The 16,997-nt window shown below is 36.6% G+C and overlaps 3 protein-coding genes across 7 annotated transcripts; 1 reads left to right on the top strand and 2 right to left on the bottom strand.

The window, feature by feature from the left end:
• Positions 1-1,399: 1,399 nt before the first annotated feature.
• Positions 1,400-4,886, bottom strand: soul5 (heme-binding protein soul5). The gene is made up of 8 exons (XM_084123205.1): positions 4,549-4,886; positions 4,381-4,440; positions 4,198-4,279; positions 3,965-4,085; positions 2,196-2,335; positions 1,952-2,115; positions 1,733-1,837; positions 1,400-1,635 (listed from the first exon to the last, which is right to left on the bottom strand). Coding segments are annotated over exons 1-7 (648 nt in total). The 5' UTR covers positions 4,551-4,886; the 3' UTR covers positions 1,400-1,635; positions 1,733-1,758.
• Positions 4,887-5,576: 690 nt separating this feature from the next.
• Positions 5,577-10,689, bottom strand: shfl (shiftless antiviral inhibitor of ribosomal frameshifting). The gene is made up of 10 exons (XM_084123188.1): positions 10,540-10,689; positions 10,114-10,255; positions 9,894-9,943; positions 9,019-9,057; positions 8,816-8,869; positions 8,668-8,718; positions 8,390-8,545; positions 8,128-8,231; positions 7,815-7,972; positions 5,577-6,669 (listed from the first exon to the last, which is right to left on the bottom strand). Exons 1-10 carry the CDS (start codon positions 10,564-10,566, stop codon positions 6,458-6,460), a joined length of 993 nt encoding a protein of 330 aa, XP_083979314.1. The 5' UTR covers positions 10,567-10,689; the 3' UTR covers positions 5,577-6,457.
• An 801-nt stretch (positions 10,690-11,490) lies between these two features.
• LOC311092926 (retinol dehydrogenase 8) lies at positions 11,491-16,955 on the top strand. Of its 5 annotated transcripts, none has more exons than XM_084129943.1 (8): positions 11,491-11,515; positions 11,760-11,932; positions 12,958-13,081; positions 13,404-13,565; positions 15,003-15,182; positions 15,295-15,388; positions 15,907-16,090; positions 16,175-16,955. In XM_084129943.1, the coding sequence occupies exons 3-8, from the start codon at positions 12,985-12,987 to the stop codon at positions 16,388-16,390; spliced, it is 933 nt and encodes a 310-aa protein (XP_083986069.1). In that variant the 5' UTR covers positions 11,491-11,515; positions 11,760-11,932; positions 12,958-12,984; the 3' UTR covers positions 16,391-16,955. The 5 variants fall into 5 exon arrangements, with proteins under 5 accessions (XP_083986069.1, XP_083986070.1, XP_083986071.1 ...); XM_084129944.1 differs by having other exon boundaries at positions 11,492-11,515; positions 11,818-11,932; XM_084129945.1 differs by lacking the exon at positions 11,491-11,515 and having other exon boundaries at positions 11,529-11,887.
• Positions 16,956-16,997: the final 42 nt, after the last annotated feature.

Here is a 16,997-nt window from a genome sequence, read left to right as displayed (position 1 = left end):
CATGTGATTCCCGAGTGTTTTGTCAACTGCATAGAAAGTCTTTACAGTCCTCTTCCATATTTCTATTCAGTGGGGATGGATGTATTTAGATTAGATTACTATAATGCTTACATTTTTTTTTAACTAATGTATCTCTTCTTATTTAAAGATATTCCATCACCTTTGGAATCAAGGAGCCTAATATGACGAAGAGAGCTGGTAAGTTCAGTGATGTGGGTCTGTTGTCAAAGGCTATTTAAAACAATTGAAGGGTAACGAAGACAAATGCTGTCAAATTAAACAAGGTATTGTCTCGACTGTTAATGAAACCAGAAATGTGTGCAACGGCAAATGCCATTCTTTTTAATGCAAATAGCTGGTTTGTTCCACATATTTCACCATTATATCATAATATCTGCAGCATACACACTGTAAAAAATGATATGACAAATACGTTATGACAACGTGTTTTTACATTGCTTTACCTCATCAAAATAAATGAAAAAGCTATTTTTCATAACTTTTTTATAAGTTATACAAGATTCAACTCATTTTTTTGTAAAGTCAGTTTAATGTAATTTAAGTTGAAATGACTTACATTTTTAAGTACAATCAACTTGGATGTTTAAGGCGGCACCATTTCTTTTTTTTACAGTGCAGTGGCATATTTACATTTGCCTTGAAAATGGAATCTTTTCGCTTATTTTATTGAGAAAAAATACTCATTTAAAACTTAAAATGTGTAACTATCATTACTGAGGATCAAAGCAAGCTGCTTGGTTATTTTGTTTTTTCTTTCTGTTTGGGAAATTGTGAATTGTATGATGCAAACATGTCACTAGGTGGCACTATAATACACAATTTTACTCTGTTGATTATAATTGAAAGCTTCTGCATATGGATCGTTCATATATGTATAGCCTAATCATTTCCCTTTTTTTGTTTTCTAATGAAACTTTCAGATCTTTAAAATCAATTGAGCTCTTTTTTGATGTCTGAGAAAATAGGACTAGAAATGCCGGTATCAAATAATGATGTATGTCCAAAAACTGGCATACTGCATTAATTTACTTTACGGATCTTTAGGTATAAAGATTAAAACTATGCTTTATAGTTTTATTATATAATATATTTAAGCAAATTGGGACTGACCCCAGGACAATGCAACCAGCATTTGAATTTCATGGTCACTTGATAAAATAATTGGTGCAGCAGTAAATGTTTCTGGCTCCACAGCCTATAGTTATTAAGGGTTCGCATTTTTTTCTGTGCAATTTTTTATTTATTTTTTACCACTGGACATCAACTGCATCCACAGCATCTAGTCTGTCAAATTTAGCAATTGTGGCCATTTTTCAGCCTGCACTTGCTATACATTAATATACAATATCAATTAATCCCAATAATACAATACACAAGATGTTTACAATGATGTTTTTATTTTATTTTTTAAAACATATAAAATGCTTATAGAAAAAAGACCATTCTTTCAAGTTTGACATTTTTCTTAGACAAATGGCATCATTTTTTTAATGTTCTCCATCTAAAATATGTTTATGGTACAAAACCCTACAGTACAAAGTACTTCTATAAAAAAATGAAGGTGGTTTAACTTGTTAGGACTGTAGCACTCATGAGTAATACAGATCTGTTGCTCTGAAACAGATATTACAAATAAATATATGGTTAGACATTAGACAGTCCTAGAAATTATTATTAATGGTAAGGCTTTTTATTTAGATGAGTTATTTACCTTGTTAGAGAGGAGCCTCAGAGAAATTATTCACTCTTAGGACACACAGGCTCACCCTTAGGAATATACCAGACTTCATTGTGTCTGTTCATAATCTTCATTGGGCTGCAAAACACACACACACACACACACACACACACACAAGAATAAACATAAGAAATGAAGACATTACAGAATGTAATTGGCAGAATGTAGGTATCATTTGGAAGCTAAGCGCACCTGTTAAAGCCGACGTTATAATAATACTCCGTCTCATATGTAGCCTGTACATTGTCCAGCGATGTCTTTAGACTCTGAGCCTGTAATTTGGACACGACTGACATCATCCAGCCCCCGTAGCTTCTGACGTACATTTTCATATCCGGAGTGTCTGTGAAGTATATCTGCAAATAAATTGAATTCAAGATCATTAATAAAGGGGCTGGGGATCCTTTCAGTCCAGTAGAATATCCCAGAGACTCACAGATGGATCAGTAGGTTTGGGTGGGTTGGCCTGGTAGTCGGAGGGCAGGAGGAAGCTGAGAACATAGACTGATGACTGCCACATGCTCGCACTCGCATTGACTTTAATGATGACTGGTGCAGTCATGTCAATCTTAGCACCTAGAAAATGAGGCATATTATTTGATTATAAGGGCGAATCTCACAAAACTTGTCAAGAACTCAACCTAGCCATAAAACCCCTAAAATCAAAATGAATGCACAAAATTATGCACATCTACCGCCTCCAATTTGCATTACCATAATGCAAATAAACAAACAAATACACTGTAAAAAAAAAAAAAAAAAAATCAATAAGTTATGACAACATATGTTTCGTCAAAACTCGTCAAAATAAATTAAGCAATTTTCAACTTTATAAGTTATACAAGATTAAACTCCTTTTTTAAAAACAGTTTAATGTAATTTAAGTGGAAATGACTTAAATTTTTAAGTATAACCAACTTGGATGTTTAAGGCAGCATCTTTTTTAGGCCTACAGGGTAAATCAAAATAAAATGATTTCCATTTATATAATGTGAAAAAGTAATGCTATATTGTAATGGTAGCTATTTGTAGGCTACATCACTGTATTTGTAGTAGTTTAATTTATGTGTATTTACACAAAACACACTTACAGTAATGAGAGTAATGAGAAATATAATTTAGTATAATGGGAATTAAAATGTCTGTGAGCATTATAGTCATGTTTTTATACAAAATATAGGTGTGTTGAAATCCCTGACCCGCTGTGTTTCACTAAACGTCGGAGAGAATTATATAGGTACGCTAACGCTATAGTAGTGTTGTGTTATTTAGTGATTCGAAGAGTGCAAATTAGAGATAACGGGAGAATTATGCTGCCTTCACCTGATATCTGTGGCAAAAAAAAAGTAAAGTAGGAAACTGAATGCATATTAAAGGGATAGTTCACTCAGAAATTTGTTCCACGTTTCTTTCTCCCGTTGAACACAAAATAAGATATTTTGAAGAATGTCGGTAATCAGACAGTTGACGGCACCCATTGACTTCCATTGTATTTTTTTTCCTGCCATGGAAGTCAATGGATCCATCAACTGTCTGGTTACAAACATTCTACAAAATATCTTCTTTTGTGTTCAGCAGAAGAAATAAACTCATACAGGTCTGGAACAACTTGAGGGTCAATAAGTAATGACAAAATTGTCATTTTTGGGTGAACTATCCCTTTAATTAAAGCGATACTCCCTCCCCCAAAAAATTATACTCCACCCTGAAAATTCATTCATCATTTCCTCAACCTTACGCAGTCATAGGTGTACATATATGGCTATATTTCTTCAGATGAACCAAAGTGAACACAAATTATAGCTGACCAGAAGTGATGGTTTACAGTTTTTTTTTTTTTTTTTTTAGTTTAAAATATTACATTTATTATTTTTATTTTTTTTGCACACACGTCGTTTTACTTCAGATTCATCAATCCGGATCATATTGATTCCTGTCTGTTCACTTTGTGTGTGTTTTTTTTTTTTTTTTAAAGTGACAACCTTGGGGTCCCATACACTTGCATTATATGGACTAATATATTGATTACTTTTCTAAAACCCTTTCTTTGTGTTCATCTGAAGAAAGAAAGTCACATACATCTGGGAAGGCATGATGGTAAATGAGGTAATCTTTTTAGTCCCTACAATATAGTGATGTCAGGTTTTAAAGGCATTTGCTCCCCCACGATGTAGGCTATATAAAATCTGACCAGCACAAACTCACCAGCCTCATTTTCTCCGGTGATGTATTTAAAAAGTTTCCTGAACGCTTTTGGAATCGCAATATCCATGAAATAGGATTCAGCTTCTGCGGTCACCCACTTAACAGCACCATAGTGACGTACCTGTAGGAGAAGATTACTTCATCTCATTACCATGTTTGAGCTTGTCATTTCATTTCTAGCCATAATACTCAATCTCTTCATGCTCTAATTTTCATTCTATCTTGTATCTCACCTCATAGTCCTTTCCGGCACAAACCAAGTCATACAGCAAGCACTCTTTCGTCTCAGTGCAGAAACTATCACTAGTGGATTCACTTCGATGTGGAAACAAAATACATTAAATATACGACACTATAGTGCACATACAGTAGTGTTTTTGGTGTAGACTGCAAAAGGGATTAAACATGAATCTCACCCAACTCTTGCATCTACAGTCAATGCAAAGAGCAGCACGGTCACCCCTGTCAGGCAAATCCTTTAAAACATTCAAAAACAGACAGAATTAGGTTTCATTTAGGGTACTCTAGTAGTCAGACAATAAGTACAGCTGTGTGAAAGAGAGCGTAAAAGTGTCAGTACTTACATGTTGTCGAATGCTGTAACTTCAGGCTGTGAAGAGAGGAAGCGTGTGCACGTGAGCCTGCAGGCTCTTATTTATACATGTAATGTTATGAAATCTGTTCCCTCCTACAGGACACACCCCGACCCTACAGTGATATAAGCATGTTAAGTAAGAGAGTCTCATCCACTAGGGACAGTATTTAATCTTTTTTTTCTTTTTTCTATCCTTGTTGTGGTTGAAAGTTCTTTTGAATTGATTACATGATTGTCAAATGCAGCCATGTGCAATATTTAGAAATGTCACGTTACCCATACAGTACTGTAGATTGATTGACGTACTTTCATATACATCTGACGACGTTGGTCGCATTTATATGTAATGGATAATTTGTGATTATGTACTCAGAAAACATTTTTTTGTTTGTTTGTTTGTTTAGGGAATAGATGAAATAAGCAAACATAACCTTTGACCGCAGACTGACCACAGCTCTGTTCATGATTTTGAAAGTCATCCAGATGTTTAAGTAGGCTAAATGTCAATATTGCTCAACTTCTTGGAGTAGAAGAGGAATATTTTTTTCAGGTGACAAACTGCAACTTTATGCCTTTAATAAATGCTTGTTAGCTCATATAGACAGTTCTATAAATGCAAATATTTTTGCTTTAATGTCTCTTTAAGGACATCACATTTCATGGTCTTGATGTTATAACTTGGCCCAGTAACTATAGTGTACACAAAACTTTAGACCTCGTTTGATGGTCACATAGAGATCTCTTGGGAAAAAAGTTCAGGCTGCATTCAAAGGTTTAGCTGTTAGGAAACTATTGTTTGTCTCCTGTTGTTTAGTCTTGATGCTATCGGATATCTTTTGTTTAGGGTTTTGTAATGGCTTTACAAGTATGGGTGTAGCTGGGTGTCTTGTTTCAAGAATTGTACAGGTCATCATACACCAAAAGAGTTCATTCCACATCTGTTACGGTTATTTGCCAATGTAAACATGCAAAGACAACATTATCCAAAGTTATGATGTGATACTAAAGACAAAACTATTCTCATTCTAGATATTTTTATTTTATTTTGACACATTAATGGTTTAAACACATTAAACCCCAAAAATGAGTTTGCCATGAAACGCTTATGTATAACAGCTCGTTTCATAAGGCTTACATAACAGCAAACCTGTTTTATTAATCACGAGCGGACTGCTTTTTTCTTTGAATGCCTGTCTTTTGATAGTTGTGTGAAGAGTGATCTCAAAACAGGTTTTGAGAGAAATGCAGACTTAGGAAAAACAAAGACAGCCATTAGGCATGTGGAAATTGACTACTGAATATTATTCTCAGGTGTGGCTTATGAATCCTTTGATACGAACCTAACAATGGCAGAACAAACCGATCACTAGTCACGTGAGAGGGAAATATACGGATTTAAATATGGTGGAAGTCAAAGGAGAAGTTGTAATTAGTGAATGGGTGATGTTAAAACACAAAATCAGGACTTGTCTGTTCAAATCAGCTATGCGATAAACATTATATCAGTGCTGTTGAATGCTTGATTCCTATTGGTCATTCCAACTGTTGTTTGTTGACTACGGTTAGGGTTAGTTTCATCTGTATTGCTGAGTGAACCAAATGCTCTCTCACACAAACACTCTCTCTCTCTCTCACACACACAGCTTCATGTTTTGGCAAAATTACTACCTCAAGCTGTGCATTAACTGATCAATAATTTAACGGTCCATCATCAATCATTCCTTATTTTGATTGTTTTACCTGAATTGTTTGGTGTGTGTTCATACAGCCTGCACTGCATGACATATGTCAATATTCAGGCTGCTTACACCTTTGAGTGAATCATTTGAAAGCGCATGTTTCGTTCAAAGCAACAAGTGAAGCGACGTCAGTCCTTTACACTGATTTCCGCTGCGGTCTCAGCTGCTGCTGTCAGAGTCTTCGTCAGACTCTTCCTCTATGTCATCTAGAATGAGCTGGTCGATGCTTTCTATCAGACTGCCCTGACTCAGACAGGTGTTGACAGTGGATCCGCTGCTGATGTGAGTGGGGCTGGGGAACACCACGCGTGGCTTTCTGTTCTTCTGTCTGCTGTGCGGGTGAACACATTCGGTACCAGGCACATGGGGCTCTAGATAGGACAAACATGCAGCTGGTCATACACATGCAGTGCTGCTTAAAAAAAACATGAGTGATTCATATTCAAAATCAACATGAAATGACATTCACAACCCATTTCACTTTCATAACGAGGTCCTCGTGTAATCCTGTAAATAAATATTTTTTTAGGATTCTGAACCATTTTAAACTAAGAAATATTATATGAAATAAGAAATAGATTTCTATTTCACAAATATTGTGGCCACCAATTAGTATTTCGTTCCCATGTTTTTGTAAATCGTGGCTAGGTTGTACTAATCATTTTGATTTAACTAAAACAAGGGAACAAATTATTAGAATGTGGTAATGATTTACTACAACGAGAGAACAAGTCAATAAAACGAGGGAATGATTTCTTAATTAATGGCCACAATATATACACTTTTTCCGCCTGCATGTCATGTGCGTATATTTGTGATGTTCATCATGTGAGTTCTTTGTACAGAAGAAACTATGTTCTTGCTTTCATTGAAGCTCAAGGGTTATTCTCAAATCACGCTGGAGAACATGATCATCATGTTTGACACAAACAAGTTCAAACTTGTGATGGTCTTCATTGGCTGCCCACGAACAGCGTCTACTTTGCCCCGCCCTCAAACCCTGTAGTCGTAGCTGAGGTCTTGAAGAGTTTGGTTCGAGAAGACACTGTTTTCTGTGCTGCCAAAGCAAATACACTTTGCTGCACTTCCAAAGGATGAGGACTCGAATTGATAAGGTTAAACCACCTCCATCGTTACTGTTCGTATGACTGTGTATCAAGTGCTGAGGAAGACACGCAGCTGAAATTTAAATATGCTAATGAACATTTTGTTTCCGACACACACCGCAAGCGGTCGACCAATCACAACAGACTGGGCCGTCTGACCAATCAGAGCAGAGGAAGCTCTCGGAAAGGAGGGGTTTAGAGAGACTGAATTCGAGCAGCTTCAGACACTCTGAGAAAAGAGGTGATGTGCCATGTACATTATGAGAAAAATAAAGTGTTTTTTTGACGTTGGATGCATGTAAACTTATTGAAGGAGACCTTCAAAACAAAATTAGGAACCTTTAAAATAGCATAAAAGGGACACTGTGCAAGACCTCTAGTGATCATTGTGTCAAACGGCATCTTATTACCCATTCGATTATAACAGTCTTCAGCAAGGCAGCTGTGCTGATTTCTTTGTCTAGGCCCAGGTATCATGCCCCTCCTCCTTGGTGGAAGAATCTTAGAGGGGAAAATGGCTGAGCGACAGCCGTAACAAGGGGAACGTCCATCCATCCGACCAAAACCCCTAACAGAAACATTAAATGTTAATACAATGCTCCTCATCATGCAGAAAAAAAGCATCGTCACGTTTAAAATCGATGTTTAAAACTGAAACACACACACACACACACACACACACACTTACTACACATTATACTATACATAAAGTTAAAGTCTTACTTGAAGGCCCGAGCGCAGTTTGGACAGTTAAACTCTGCTATACCCCACATTTTGTCGGCTGGGACAGGGTCATACTTCTTCTTGCATCGATGACAGCGCGACACCTATAACAAGCCAAGTGCACACCGATAAATGCTAAACATTTTTAATTTTTATTCCAATTTAGTTTAGATCATGACATGTCTGCGCTGTGACTGGGAACAGCTCAGGCTGATTTAACTAAATGTGATTTGAGCTTTTAAGATGCGTTCAGACGTCATACCCTTTTCCTCTGAGGCACACGTCGCCACCAGTCCCTGTCACATGACTCGCAGGCAAACTGATGTATGACAGAAGGGATCTGGTTTGCCTGCGCCAGGTCAAACATTCGTTTGTTCTCTTCCGTTAATGGCAGAACCCGTAGACGATCACCAAGCTCCTGCAAGCATGTCTGTGCATGTTAGTTCACACTGCTTAAGGTACACCAACACTTTTTTTAGTATTCAATTTGGTTTAATTCGTACAATTTATAATTTAAATAAACAATGCACAAAAACTAACCGTTATATCCTTATCATCATCATCGGGTTTTTCCTTTTCCTTTCCCTGAGCCTAAAGTGGAACAGGAGTGATGCGGTAAGACTACAGTGTAACATGATGTTTCATTTGTCCTGTAAATCCACATCCAAATAGGGAAACGCCTTCTTACTTGTGCTGATGGTCTTGCACCAGAGGATCCAGATGACTTGGCAGGTTTTTCTTTCTATAAATTTTTGATCATCACATCTTGACTATCACCATTATACGATTAAAAACTGTAAGCAGCTATAACTGGTACTTTCATTTTCAGAAATCATGTAACATAACATTAAGATTGTTTACAGGGCGTTCAGAGATGGTTGGGATTGTTACCTTTTGTTTTTCATCAGCTTTGAGTTTCATAATCACATTCTATATGAGAGCAGAAAATGTGTTAATGAGTAACAGGATTATACAGGATTATAAACACAGTAACCCCAGTAAGTATATGAACACTTAAAGGTAGGGTAGGCAATTTTCGGAGAGGCTAGCAATAGCGAGCTAGCTTTGAAAGTAAGATCCAACTCTCCCTTCAGAGCATCTCCAAAGCCACACCTTCTTCAAAACACATGAACACACACTACCTCATGTCTCAAAGCACGTAACATTTCAATAATAATGAACATAAAGAGCTCTGACCTGTACCATCTAACTGCTGAAGATTCATTTCAGAGTTGATAGTGTTGCCATTGAAACGCATAAATTTGAGTCACAAACCGCTCCGAGTACAACGTCACGGGTTTCCAAATTACAGTAGTTATGGCGTGAACGCAGCATACGCTGGTTGTTTTGGTTCAGGAGGAACTTTAAAAGATGGCTGCTGTTTCGGTCGCGGTGCTCGTGACTGACGTCTGTCTAACTCATAGCATGAAACGTGCTGATGAAGAGTGATGTCTGCGTGAGCAGGTGCACGGAGGTATGGAAATACATACACTCACAGGCAGGTGGGACATTGTACCGTTGCATTCGGACCGAATGCAATGATTGGACAAACATTTTATGGTCCTACGCCTTACACAGATGATATATATACTGTATATATATACATACATACATACATATAAATAGAATTATGAATTTCTTTGCATTACAAAAACAATCACATTCATGTATTTTAAGCGGTGTCCAAATACTTTTTTTCTTCAAAATACACCTACAAACTCTTTCCATAAATTTCCATAATGTTCCCATAATCATATGCAACATACCTTAGCTACAGGGTCATTATTCAAAGCTGACTTGTCTTCCTCGTCCAGCTCTACACATAAAAATGCATGAAATAAATGAGGTGTGGAGTCGACACAAACTAAAAACACAGAACTAGACTATTGCATAAATAGAACTTGCATAAATGGTAGAGTGAGTGCAGGCAAATACAGTAATACACTTATGAGACATGGTTCTTAAGAGAAAAGGTTTGCACTTTACCCCTGTCATTATCTGCCATTAGGGCGACACACATTGCAACCATACGATGGTTGTTCCCATAGCGTCGCATGAGTAATACAGCCTTATCAATTTCAACAAGACCATGAAACTTCTCCCTCAGTCGCCTCGTACTTTTTTCCAACTGCATAAGGAGAGAAAAAGTATGCAATTACTTCTCTTTATTTGAAAGAACAACCACAGGGTGAAAGACTCGTGTCAGTTGCCCTATTAATACAAAGGCGATTTTATGCAGGAAAAACATGAAAACGTTTTAGAATAAACGTAATGACCTATATTATATGCAACATGCACAGTGATTAAGGAAGTTGCACTGCACCGCACTTCCTTTAATAGCAATATGTATTGTCTCAAATAAAATATCATACGCTTTTATTGTCTTTATTGTCAGAATAATGAATACTGTACCTCTATTTCTTCACGCATTTGACTCATCTCGTTCAGTGTTCGGTTTTCGTATCAATAACAGGGCTAGACCTCTTTTAGTGTTGCACCGTTTCCTTCAGCGCTTTCAGTCTGATAGTTGGTCTGATCACTTTCGGTTTGGTCAGAAATACCACAACATGACCACTAGAGGCCGCCACAGTACAGCTGTAAACCGAGCACAAATAAGAGCACTTTGACTTTTTTGACCTTATACTAGTATACTACTCGTACTACTTTTACCTTATCTTTCTATGGCAAAAACAGTAAGAGTAGTAGGCTATGCTATTAGTATGCGGTTTTGAAATCAGCACAAGATTTTGATTCATCACAGGACTATATCCTCAGAGTCCTATATATCATGCCTAATTTAGTAGCCTAATCGTGGCAGATTCACTTAAGACATAGAACATTTTTCAATCTTAAGTCAAGAATTCAGATAGGAAATTTCTGTAATACAGCCACTGGGTTACTAAAAGAATCATTCTGATTTGCTTAATGATTCACTAAATCAATTAGCCTAGCTGCATCCCAATTCAGAGGCTACATTATTCAGATGGATCCTTCACTGCCTTCCCTACCCCAGAATTCATTGCACGCCAGAGATCTTCAATGATCTAATTAAACTCTAGGCTACTAAAAAGCAAAAACGACTTTAGATAAACATACTTTTTTCATCATTTAAAACAACAAAAAAAATTCTCTATATTTCTACTACTGTATTATTGCATCATTTAAACTTTTGTTTCCTATATTATTGTTATATTGTCTTTCTACTGTGTAATTCCTATATGTCTGCACTATCATGTATGTCTGTACTTTTCTTCAGCACTGGAAGCTCCTGTGTGCATAAACATAGCCTACTTGGCAACACAGCTGAAAGGTTTGCTTGAGCTGCGCCCTCTACTGTACAGGAGTAACTTTGCATTTCCGTCAGCCTGAGGCTTATTTCACTTTTGGTGTGAGTGGGCCATTACATTCACATTTATTATTATTAAAAACAAAAACGCAAACCCAGCCCATGTAAGAAAAATGTATGCAAAAGTATGCATTACTTTAACATAAAAAGTAACAAAGTAACGCAATTAGTTACTTTTTTAGACAGTTTGTATCGTATTACTTTTAAAATTAACTTCCCGCAACACTGATTATTATTGGTGTTATTATTCTTATGTTGCTGTAACGTCAATGACTTCAAATCCCAGGGTTCTCTGAACACAAACGCGACCTCTGCAAAATGACTGATCACAGACTCTTATGCAGAACTCACGCGCTCCGGGTGAAAGGAGAGTTTGTGGATGAGAAGACGAGTCGGACTGTCAGCAGGACACAGGTCTGTTACTGTACATGCAAACAACGCTCGGTTTAGTTGCATTCAGTAAGTACACGTTCCAGAACACTTCAAACAGGTTTAGTCTGAAGTTTATACTTGTGTAGCTCATGTTTTTCATGTTTTGTTTTTCACGCAAATAACTGTCACGGTCATTTTTGAATGCTTCATATTAAAACGTGACGAGTTTTATAAAACACATAACTTGAGATGTGAAATCGCATCACGGCGCTAGTGCATTGTAAATGACCAGTTAAAACGAGCGCATGAGACGCGCGCGCTCCCCAAGTGCTGAGAAAATCCGATTAAGATTAAATCTGTAGATCAGAAAGAAACCCTTCAGCGTGCTCTACAGTTAGTAAGCATATGTGACACTTGTTTTATATATTAACTATATGTAACTGTATTTTACAGTTACAGTGTTACTCACTTAAACTAAGCGTTGCATCATTTTGTGGAGTTGCTTGTAGGGTAAGTTTTTTTATTATTATTATTATATTTATCTATTTTTAATTTGGTAATTTCATCTGAATATCAACATTTGTGAGATTTAGTCACCTGAAACAGTTTTTAGGTTAATTGATCAAATTGTGTGTCTCTGGAAAATAGTGATTTATGACATTGCATTGTTGAATTGTGGCCCATCAAAGTTTTTGTCTATTTGTTAAAGAGGGATTTGGACACTTAAAGAAAACTTACAATTAGTATACTTGCAGTATAAAACTACTAAACTAGTTTACTGAGAGAACACTTCTACTACTAATATACTTAATAAATTCGCATGTAGTACAGATGAAGTACAAATGAGAAACGTAGTTTACTACTATTACACTTATAGTACACTTAAACGTATACTTTTATGCACTAAAAACTGGGCCAATTTAGTCCAAAGCTGTATTGAAATAGTACACTTACAAGTTTACTACTAGTACATTGATACTAGTATACATACTACATAAAGTATACTTAACATATACTTAAACATTACTTAAGTATACTTCATAAAATTAACTTCAATTATAGGCCTACTTATTTTTCGTAAGGGAAGTTTACTGCTTTTATTATGATTTCAGACTAGAGATCAGCGTTGAGAGAAAGGAATGGGGACACGGAAAGTTTTGGTGACAGGATGCTCCTCTGGAATTGGTTTGGCGGTGGCTGTCCGTCTCGCAAAAGATAAGTTAAGGCGCTTCAAAGGTGAGAAAACTACATATGAATGTTAAATATACCCCGTAAAATGTTAATATGTCTAAGACTTATTATGATGCCAGTGCATCAGGAAGGAGAATTATAAAAATAAATATTTGAATTAAAGTTTCATAAAATGACATATTTGTACGTATAAACCCTCTGTCAGTCGCTAGTGCGCCTCTTGATGCCAGTGGTTTACTCGCACAGCTCTTTACTAGCTGGCCTCCGTTACATATGTACTGTACATTAACTACTGATCAGATAAGTGTTCTGTTCTGTTATGTAATAATGTTACTTAAAGTGCTACTATTGATTCTGCTTGAATTAGTTGTGGCCACCATGAGGGACCTGGATAAGAGAGAAGCTCTGGAGACAGCAGCCGGAAAGACACTGAACAGATCCCTGGAGATCCGACAGCTGGATGCCACCTGTGAGGACTCCATCAGAGAGTGTGTCAACGGCTTGGCAGATCGACGAGTGGATGTGTTAGGTGAAATCCACAGTTTCCTTTCAACAAATATTTCTGAGCAATGCAGCTTTATAAACAGTAGCTCAGTGTCTTTTGACTTGACTGTAAGTATATGGTCTTTTCTGTTTAGATAATGTAAGATTTACAGCAAAAATAGTTGATCTCCTCATAGCTTATTTTAAAACTGAAATTTCATGAATTATACCATAATATCAGGAATATTCCTCTTTGATTTGAGTCACATGTATCACTTGTGTCAGCAAGGGTCCTATGATAATTTTTACAGTTTATGTGATAATTTTTTTTACTTGCCAAAGCCTATTTTTTGGGGGTGTAACAATACCGTCATGTCACGATACGATGCTATAGCGAGCCAAAATAAAGAAGAGGGTTACTTCTAAGACATATGGGAACAAGTTAACAAAGAATGTACTGAAATACAGAAAAAAATATAATACGGAATTATGTTAGACACATTTACTACTTATAAATAATGTACACCCTTTTTTACTGGTAAAATCGGACATTTGGCATTATCAGGACTCACAAATGCATTATTATACAGTATATCCAACATTAAATATAGTAGTTAAATGTAGTACTGTTACTGAAACTCAAAGCGATCAAAAATGACTATTCCCAAACTTTATTAGTTAATACAAAAATTTGAATTCTCTCTTCATTTACTCACCCACGTCATTTACGCCTCCATTTAAACGTCCACGTTTACTACAATATGTGCATTGTAAATCTCTCAGGTTTCATAAAAAAAAATCTTCATATGTGTTTGAAAGATGATCGAAAATCTTATAGGTTTGGAACGACATGAGGGTGAGTACATGATGACAGTATTTACAATTTATTACATATTTATTACCCAAAGGTGAACTATAATTTATAAAGTAAGTACAGTAAGCTGAGTCTTGGATAAAACGAACTATATTGCGAATCATATTGTTTACATCACGATACGTATTTTTAAATATCGCAATATCTCGAAACAATAATGTATCATTACAGCCCTGCTATTTTTACTAGATTTGTTGCTGACTAATCATAATCCCGGACACTAAAACAATTTAATAAAATTACAATAAAACTCTGTTCTGTCTGTTTTTCACACACACGTGTATTGTACCTACTGAACCTTTGTTTTAAAGGGAAATTCTGTCATCGTTTACTCATCCTCATGTCGTTCCAAACCTAAATGATTTATTTTTCTTCTGCAGATGATATTTTGAAGAATGTTGGTAACCAAAGAGTTTTGGATTCTATTGACTTCCATCCAAAAATATCTTCTTTTATGTTCCACAGGTTTGAAATGACACGAGGGTGAGTAAATGATGACAGATTTCTTTACTTTTGTCTGAACTATCCCTTTAAACTACACACTGCAAAATGCTTTGAACAACCTTCCACAATCCTGCTTGATTGAGACTCAACTGCTCTGTTTTGTAGTGAATAATGCCGGTGTGGGCATGATTGGTCCTTTGGAGTGCCAGAGTGTAAGTGCTATGCAGGAACTCTTCAACACTAACTTCTTTGGCCTGGTGAGACTGGTGAAGGAACTGCTGCCTGATATGAAGCGACATCAGAGTGGACACATCGTAGTGATGAGCAGCGTCCTGGGAATCCAAGGTAATACCACATATCTCAGTTATTATAAGCAGTACACGTTAAATGCACACGTTTAACTTTACGGCACACTGTTATTTTCAAAGTGCTAATTATTATTATTTTTTTCTTTCAGGACTACTTTTCAATGATCTATATGCTGCCTCCAAATTTGCTGTTGAAGGTTTTTGTGAGAGTCTTGCTATGCAAGCTATGAAGTTCAATGTCAAGTGAGTACAGATATAGTGCTGAGTTAACTAGACAAAATCAGAGAAAAAAAACAAACATTGTTTGTGGATAATATTTGTCAAGAAAATATGGAAAAAAAATTAAGTTTATCACACTAGTGTGCTTTAATATTTAACCAGGAAGCTTGTTTTGAAATGCTTTTATATTGTACAAAATGGAAAAAAGTCACACTTTTGGTGTTCCCGGTCAAAAATGACCGGACTACAAAAAGTAGCTTATAAATCTCACGCCATGCTATATTATCGCCAAATATTGGATTCAAACTTGTTTTCTTTCAATTAAGACAGGTTTCGTATTTATTTTTGAAACTGCTTGACATTTTCGGGCAAAAGAAATCCTCTCTGGGTCAAAATGACCCGAACACAACATAAGGGTTAAAACAATCACAGCATGCCGGGAATGCATTGTAGGGTTAAATACACTACATTTGGTTACTTAATTTTTATACATGTAAAAACATTCATGCATTGTAAGTGTGTCTTATATACAACTCCCACAGGATGACTTTAGTGGAGCCAGGCCCAGTTGTAACTGAGTTTGAGAAGAAAGTGTATGAGGAGGCAGAGAAGATGGACCTGTCGGAGGCTGATGAAGAGACAGCTCAAATCTTCCGTCAGATCTACCTGCCATACTCACGCAAAGTTTTTCATGCGATCGGGCAGACACCTGAGGAGGTGGCAGAGGTGAGAGTGTGGATGGGCTGTTCTTTTAGTAGTTGAGGCTCCCTGTTCTAAATGAGTGACATGAAAATGTCTCATTGCTTACAGCAAACCTTCCAGCTGATTGTGTCCAAGAATCCTCCATTTCGTCATCAGACCAACCGTCTGTACATGCCACTGACTGCCATGAAGCACGCTGACCCCACAGGGCGACTACCCATAGACGCATTCTATAAAATGATCTTCCAGCATGACCGCGTGTTCAATGCTAGTCTGAGTATTATGCGCTTCCTACACAGGAGAATGGGTCAAGGTGTTGCCTAAAAATCCCTGAGGAGAGAGGATTCTGATCCACTTTACAGCTGTAGCATTTTAGCGACAGTTTCACGACCCAAAAAAATGGCCAGTTCTGATTATTTTGCTCAATGCAAAATCATAAAATGCAACAAGCCATAGTTAGCATAGCAATAATTTTGAGACTGTAATTGGTCTCCACTTGATGTCCACTGTAAAATCTGGATCTTGCAGCGTTGTGCTAACTTTAACCTCAAGACAACAGTAATAACAATGATCAAACGTATAATGTTTAGTTAGAAAATGCTGTGTATAACAGTTTTAGAGTCACTCTCCTGGTTTCACAGACAGGTTTAAGCTAGTCCCAGACTAGTCCCAGAAAGCAACTTGCACTGAGATATCTTAAAACATGTCAGTACCATTGTTTTGTCTCAAGATGCACACCAGTTATGTTTTTTCTAAAGCACATTAATAAAAGCTATTTAAATGTGCTAATTGAACTAAGGCTTAATCCTGTCTGTGAAACCAGGCCTATATTTTCAAATGTTTTAAGTAGCTAATGAAATAAAATATGAAAAACGTTGTGAAAAATGAATGTTGTTAGAAAGTATTTAAATGTTTTGGAATAGGCTTCTCC

The sequence above is a fragment of the Abramis brama genome, assembly GCF_963993115.1.
Source record: "Abramis brama genome assembly, chromosome: 1".
Taxonomy (NCBI): Eukaryota; Metazoa; Chordata; class Actinopteri; order Cypriniformes; family Leuciscidae; genus Abramis; species Abramis brama.
The sequence above is the reverse complement of the archived record's forward strand: the minus strand, read 5'-3'. Positions and strand labels throughout refer to the sequence as shown.

Coding starts and splice junctions, on each gene's coding strand:
- LOC311092926 (XM_084129943.1), top strand. CDS start 12,985: ATGGGGACACGGAAAGTTTTGGTGACAGGATGCTCCTCTGGAATTGGT. Junction 13,566..15,002: donor TCGACGAGTGGATGTGTTAG/GTGAAATCCACA, acceptor TCTGTTTTGTAG/TGAATAATGCCGGTGTGGGC. Junction 15,389..15,906: donor GCTATGAAGTTCAATGTCAA/GTGAGTACAGAT, acceptor CAACTCCCACAG/GATGACTTTAGTGGAGCCAG.
- soul5 (XM_084123205.1), bottom strand. Junction 4,280..4,380: donor ACTGTAGATGCAAGAGTTGG/GTGAGATTCATG, acceptor TCCACATCGAAG/TGAATCCACTAGTGATAGTT. Junction 1,838..1,951: donor TATAACGTCGGCTTTAACAG/GTGCGCTTAGCT, acceptor TGTGTTTTGCAG/CCCAATGAAGATTATGAACA.
- shfl (XM_084123188.1), bottom strand. CDS start 10,566: ATGAGTCAAATGCGTGAAGAAATAGAG. Junction 9,058..9,893: donor ATAATGACCCTGTAGCTAAG/GTATGTTGCATA, acceptor GCTCTCATATAG/AATGTGATTATGAAACTCAA. Junction 6,670..7,814: donor AGACTGTTATAATCGAATGG/GTAATAAGATGC, acceptor TGTCCTATCTAG/AGCCCCATGTGCCTGGTACC.